General features: G+C 33.1%; 1 protein-coding gene across 1 annotated transcript; it reads left to right on the plus strand.

The window, feature by feature from the left end:
* Positions 1-1,950: 1,950 nt before the first annotated feature.
* LOC106101501 lies at positions 1,951-5,824 on the plus strand. The gene is made up of 4 exons (XM_013280745.1): positions 1,951-2,413; positions 4,380-4,553; positions 4,976-5,126; positions 5,548-5,824. Exons 1-4 carry the CDS (start codon positions 2,327-2,329, stop codon positions 5,682-5,684), a joined length of 549 nt encoding a protein of 182 aa, XP_013136199.1. The 5' UTR covers positions 1,951-2,326; the 3' UTR covers positions 5,685-5,824.
* Positions 5,825-6,599: the final 775 nt, after the last annotated feature.

Here is a 6,599-nt window from a genome sequence, read left to right on the forward strand (position 1 = left end):
TTATATTTTATACTATTTTTTTTCGTGTTCATACATGGTTTATCTACAAAATAAAGGCTATTCCAAAAATTAGGAAACATCCCCATTCTATGCTTTGGTTCTAAATGTGATGGCATTTGAAATGATTTAAGCTTATTTTGGATACATCTAAATTTTTGATGTGTAAATTATCATGCGTTTCCATATAGTTGTTACAATTAGAGATTTGGCTGTGGTAAGTTAAGGGGAGTGCTTGGTCTATTAACTTTAAGACAGTCTTTTAAGTTATAATTACATACTTAAAATACTTTGTTATGTACATTTATGAATAGCGTATGTTTAATCATATACAGATATAGATTTTAATTTTAAAACTAACCCTGCTTAAATGTTAGATTCAAAAATCCTATGTGCAAGTTTTTATAATTGTAACTTCGGTAAATATTAAAAAGGTGCATTTATTTTCTAGTTAAATATTAAGTAAAATTGAGGGTACAAGTTTGTAAATGCAAATATTTCATCTTTGTTTTTATTTAATTTCAAAGAATTCCTCTATAGATAAATAGAATCTTTATGGTTAAATACAATTTTTATAATACGACAATTTGTAAATTAGAAGTCAGTTTTTTATGTTTTTAACTACGATTTAAACCTAAAAGTTTCCTATTCCCCCGTGTTTATATTTGTAGTTTTAGGTTAGTTAATTAAAAATGCAGGCTTATTAATATAAGCAGATATAAAATTTAATACAATAATCTTACATTTATTTATTAATTTGTACATATTAGACGTAAGTTTTTTATATGTTCTATTGCTAAAACATACTTATGCTTCTTAGCACATAGGTATAAAGAATTTTGTTTTAATGTCGCTTGTATATAGAAGTATGATAAATGTTTATGTTGCTTTACACCAAAGATATATTAGTAATAAATTTAGATTGTAAAAAAATAAAGAAGTTCTTAATAACGTTTTTTTTTATCACAAAGTGGCAAACAAGCGGCCGCCTGAATCCGCTGTAAAGGCGAAGCGACCGCAACCCATAGACATCAGATGCAGATGCGTTCATACCCTTAATCGACGGAGGAGGAGACGAACATTAAGAGGGTATTTTCCTATGTGTCTCCCCACCGTCAAATCCTCTTTCCTTTCCCATCCTTACCTCATAATAAAAGCGTGAAAACGGAAAGGGAGAAAAATTAAACCTATGCTTCATATTTCAATCCAATCTTTATGTATGTAATAAGTGGACTTATCATATAACTAAATAAACATAACTATAGGAAAATAATATTAAGTCAATTATGTTTACATATACACTTTGACCTTTGCGAAGATAATACTATCTTTAATACATTTTCTTGTTATTAGCAAAATAATCTACTATATAAATGTATCACTGACATACTTATCAATTGAATTGCTTCTGGCTGATGCGGGTACAGTAAGCCAGTAAATGTAACAGTAGCTTGCAAGCCAGTTCCCAAGAAAGTACGAGATGAGACGTATGTTAAGATATCTAGACTCCCTCGACCCCATGCCTGTTTGTAGCTATTACAAAATAAAATATCGTGCAAGCTACTTGCCTGTAAGTGGTTCGTGTCAACTTGCATGCAAGTGTGCGAGTTATTGGAATCTGTATTCCTGGCACATATATTCGTATAAATGTTTCGATTCAAATCAATGTGTTTAATTTCAAGACCCCCTGGGGTCTATAGTAGGACCTGAGGTGAACGATGATGGGAAATTTTGATCATTTGTTTGTTGTTTTTTTTTCTTTTTATAAACAATATTAGTAGATTTTTGTTAATTTACTTATATTTCCTTTAACCATTCTAACTAAGCTCTAGACTTGTGCTAGGATATGGTTCACGACAGTCGAATGGCGGGATTAGAACCCTCGACCGTAAGATCGGTAGTCCGTTCCCCAAACCATTAGGCTATTGGCGTTTACGTTTAGGGCTTGGGAGAGGGATTGGCGTTGTGTTTAAGGGCCATAAATTAAATAAAAATTGAAACAGAGGATCATCAAGACCAATTAGGGGTCCACGAGAAAAAAGTTTGAGAATCTCTGGATTAGATCATAAATTCCATTTATAAATAGTGTTATGTTAACGAACTTCAATTGTAGAATAAAATGGCAGATGGTTTTGTTCGGCCACTTCGCTGTAATGTCGTGTTTCCTGATGCGCCAACAATAAGGTAATTGTAACTCAGATGCTGTGGGTTGTCCGACACGTAGAGACCGTAGGTCACAAGATGTGTAAATAAAGATACGGGAATAAAAGAGAAATATAGTATAAAATTAAAAAAAGAGTCGTGATCGATCTTAGCTGGTAGGTGAATCATGCGAGTGGAAATACCGGATTGCAAGCGGTGTTGTTGTTTTGTACCTTTGAGATACGGGATTATCGTTCTTGGATATCTTAATTTGGTAAGTGTAAATATAATTCTACTAACTTGCGCATGCGACTCATCGCGTGGAATCATATATCATCATATCATATATCTTATAAATATTATAAATGCGAAAGTTACGATGTCTGAATGGATGGATGTTTGTTAGCGTTTGTAGCCTAAACGGTTGAACGGTTCTCCATTAAAAATGGAATATTTAGAGCATTGTCTCGAAGAATACATAGGCTACTTTTTATCCCGGGAATAGTTACGGTTCCCGTGGAATTCATTAATTTAGTTTTTTGATGTTTACTCAAACATTCTGCAACGGTTCAACATATCTTATTGAAATTTGGCACAGATGTAAAACAAATTCTGGAGTACACATGGGATAAGGCTCATCCGGTTCCCGAGGGATAAGTAGCTTTTTTGTTATTTATATAGTTCGTATGTTTTCTAATGTCACGCGGACGAAGTCGCGGGCAACAGCTAGTTAAAAATAAAATTTATTAAGTAGCCCAAGTGTTCTTCCAGACTGTGACTACACCTGTGTCAAATTTCATCAAGATCGGTTAAACTGTTTTGGAGATACGGCATTTCAAATTACGAACATGCATCCATTCAAAATTCAGATAAATGGATGTTAGCGTTTATATTCTAAACATCTGAACGGATTTCGACGAAAGGCATAGATGTAGAGTATACTCTGGAAGAAGACAGGCAACTTACTTTTGTTAATATTTGACACAGACGTAATTGCGGGATCAAGCTAGTATGAGCATAAAGAGTAATATGAAGTATGATAATTCCACATAAACATATAAATACAAACATGAGGCTATTAATACCAGTGTTATCATTTGTACAACGGGATGTAATGAGGGAAATAATGCTGTCAAATGATTCCATTTGTAATCATACTTCGTACTAATATTATAAATGCGAAAGTTTAGATGGATTTCGATGAAATCTGGTATAGATGTAGAGGATACTCTGGAAGAACACATCCTCACTTTTTGACCGACTTCCCAAAAGAAGGAGGTATTCAATTCGACGATATGTTTTTTTTTTATGTGTGTTACGGCATAACTCCGCCGCTAGTGGACCGATTTGGATAATTCTTTTTTTATCCGAAAGGTAATGCTTGCAGGTGGGTCCCATTTTTTTGTTTAATTTTTGGAGTCTAAGACTACGACGTAGTTAAATAGTTTATGTTTTTTAATTCCACGCGGACGGTGTTACAGGCGATAGCTAGTATAAATTTAATCATCATTTAACAATAGTATAATAGATTAATTGTTATTAGGTATTAGTAATTATTTATTCATAATCAATGCCTAGGAAATTTCTATCTCTACGTTGGTTATTGAAAATTTTATTATTTAATTCTATTTTGAGGTCAAAAGTCATTGGTAAATATTTTTTTAAACACTATTAATACTAATAAGAGGTAAAAATTGTTTTTTCGTTTTAATTGGATACATTTAAAAATTTTTTCGCCATTAGAAAGCTATTTTATCTCTGCGTGATATAGACTATATTACTTTAATCGTTTTTTTTATTCCGCGTTCATGATGTAACAAGCAACACCTTCAGTTATTCATAAAGTGGAAATTCAATCAAAACATAACTCTTTCAGAAGTATCGTTTGATTAAAATTATTTTGAGTATTAAAAACAATCGTTTTTATTGTTCATGTGATTTTTTATGTTATGATGATTATTTGATGGGAAATATCTCAAGCGATTCGATAATTGAATGACAATCGGTATTAAAATAAAACTTTCGTCACATTAACATATTTCGTTACATGAGTGAGATGGAAGATATCAATACGCAGTACAATCCCAATACGAAGGAAAGAGATAGCTATACGTTACTTTAAACCATCTATTTTTTAACGTTTTCGAAAATCATTTAACAGATTCTTGATTGTGTTTTGTTTTTACTTCAACAAATAGATTTTATTTCAATAACAGATTTTTTTTTCATGTTTGTTCGAGATATTCGCTCTGCTGGTAGTGAGTTTGGAGACATGGCTGGCCGTGGGGGACTCGAGCAAGCTCACGATGAGCATGTACAGAGGCCTCTCATTCTATACTCAGATGTGGCTGCCCGTGTTCCTCTATACACTGGAGATCGTTTTCAACATCATTCTGCTCATTGGAGCTCATTTGGTATGTACAATACACAAACCTCGCCTATTCTCTCTCGTTTTGATTTGCTCCTGAAAACGGGAAATGAGCAAGCTATGAGTAACAGACATTCTAACAATCTTCTTTGATTTATTTCAACACACCAGTTCTGTTCTAATTTTATTTAACACTACATTGTTCACATCAGAATTATGTACAAAAATGTTTTTAATTCCCTGTTTTTCGTCTTTGAATGTTTTGTGAAACGTATTCAAACTGTCGCACAACTGTTTAGTTTAGTCGCGCTTTAAATCCTATGACCTTATATGGAGGTGCACACACTACCCGATTTTTAGTTGTGCAAAACAGTTGAACTAGCTGCGAAACAATCGACAATCACACAATTTTTCTATAGCTTAGTCCAAGGTGTGCGCCCACATTTATAATAAAAGACATTGTTACAGAAAAAGAAGAGTCTCCTTCGCATCTACTACTACTACGGAATAACAACAACATTAGCTTCTTTCTTCACATTATTCGTGGTGAAACATCGACAGATACACCATGACTTTGAGAACACCATCATCGATCTATCATTCGTCTTCTGCGGCTTTGGTAAGTACACGTAAATCAGAATTAAAAACAACAGATAATACTTTTTTATTATAAGATGGCAAACTAGCAAGCGGCCAGTTGGATTCACATAAAAGTCTACCGCTGAAAGATGGTGTTTCCCCTTCCCGTGCATCTCCTCCACCGTCAAATCTGAAATCCACTTTCCTTTCCAATTATTTTCTCATAGAAAAGGTGGGAAGTAATAGAGTCTAAAATAAGGCTTCCGGCACGTACACTCGTCAGACTGTACGCGAAATTGCTTCCACTTCTGTGTGGTCGTTGTATTGCACCGGTGAGGCCGGTCCTAGTGCGATGTAGTCTTCATATCTTTTTTACATTCTAGGATTCTCTAGGGGGAGGTAACTAGCCCCTTTACTCACTGTTAAAGCCCATACATTAGCCGCTAAAGATCATCTTGTAGCTTTACAGATCTATCTGCTTCTCCTGATTAGAACTGAACTAAAGAAGCTACGAAGTGCACAATTGAGTTTTATAAACCACGTATCAGAAGTTATGGTGGACGCATCCCATAGCGGACATGGAAGAAATCCTTTATAAATTATTCTTATTATTTTCTACTACTTATATCCTTAAATGGTTATTTAGATAGTTGTTTAGAGTAGATTTAGAGCGCGCGCATACCGTTGACAAAACTATCGCACAATTGTTTAGTCTCGCTTTGATTCTATGAGCTTATATGGAGGTGCACACACTACTCGATATTTGTGCAATTAAACAGTTGGGTTGCGAAACAATCAACAATCGCACAACTGTTGTGCGATTGTTTAGTCGTATCGATATTAAAGTATTGCTAAATTTAGCTGCAATCTGAAAGTAGCTATAAAAGATAATAATTTTTTGGTGTATTAATGAATAACGATGCTATAAGCATATAGATTTATTTCTTTAGATTATTTGTTTTCCAAATTATTTGATAGTATGCATTTATCCAATCTGTATTAATGAAAATCTTGATCTTTGACAATAAAGGTCCTTTTTCTGGACGTAAAGTATTATTTAAGGGCTTGCTTTTGTATTTTTGTGCAGATAGAAGTAATTATTTTTAAATTGTTGTTTTATAATTCCACATGAGGTCTTCATATTATTTTCTATGTTTTAATATAAATATTTAGTATTGTATGTTTTAGTTGGTATTATAACTATCATTGAATATATTGTTGTAAAAAATACCGTTTTTTATTTTTTATTTTTATCCGTCAAAATATCGTCTTACCTCAAGCAAAAGTTGGATATTATTTTTCGTAGTTAAATAAAAGTAAACAGATAGAACAAAATACAAAGTTAGGTGTATTCATTTTATTAGGAATTAATTCTTTTACAGCAAATCTTAAATAAAATTATACAATCAAAAGAGATAGATGGCTTTTCTTATAAGGAGAGGTTGGGAAGAGGAAGTGGATTTGACGGTGGAGGAGATGCATAGGAAGGGGAAATATCCTCTTTATGTGCGTC

The sequence above is a fragment of the Papilio polytes genome, unplaced genomic scaffold (assembly GCF_000836215.1).
Source record: "Papilio polytes unplaced genomic scaffold, Ppol_1.0 DF823980.1, whole genome shotgun sequence".
NCBI lineage: Eukaryota > Metazoa > Arthropoda > Insecta > Lepidoptera > Papilionidae > Papilio > Papilio polytes.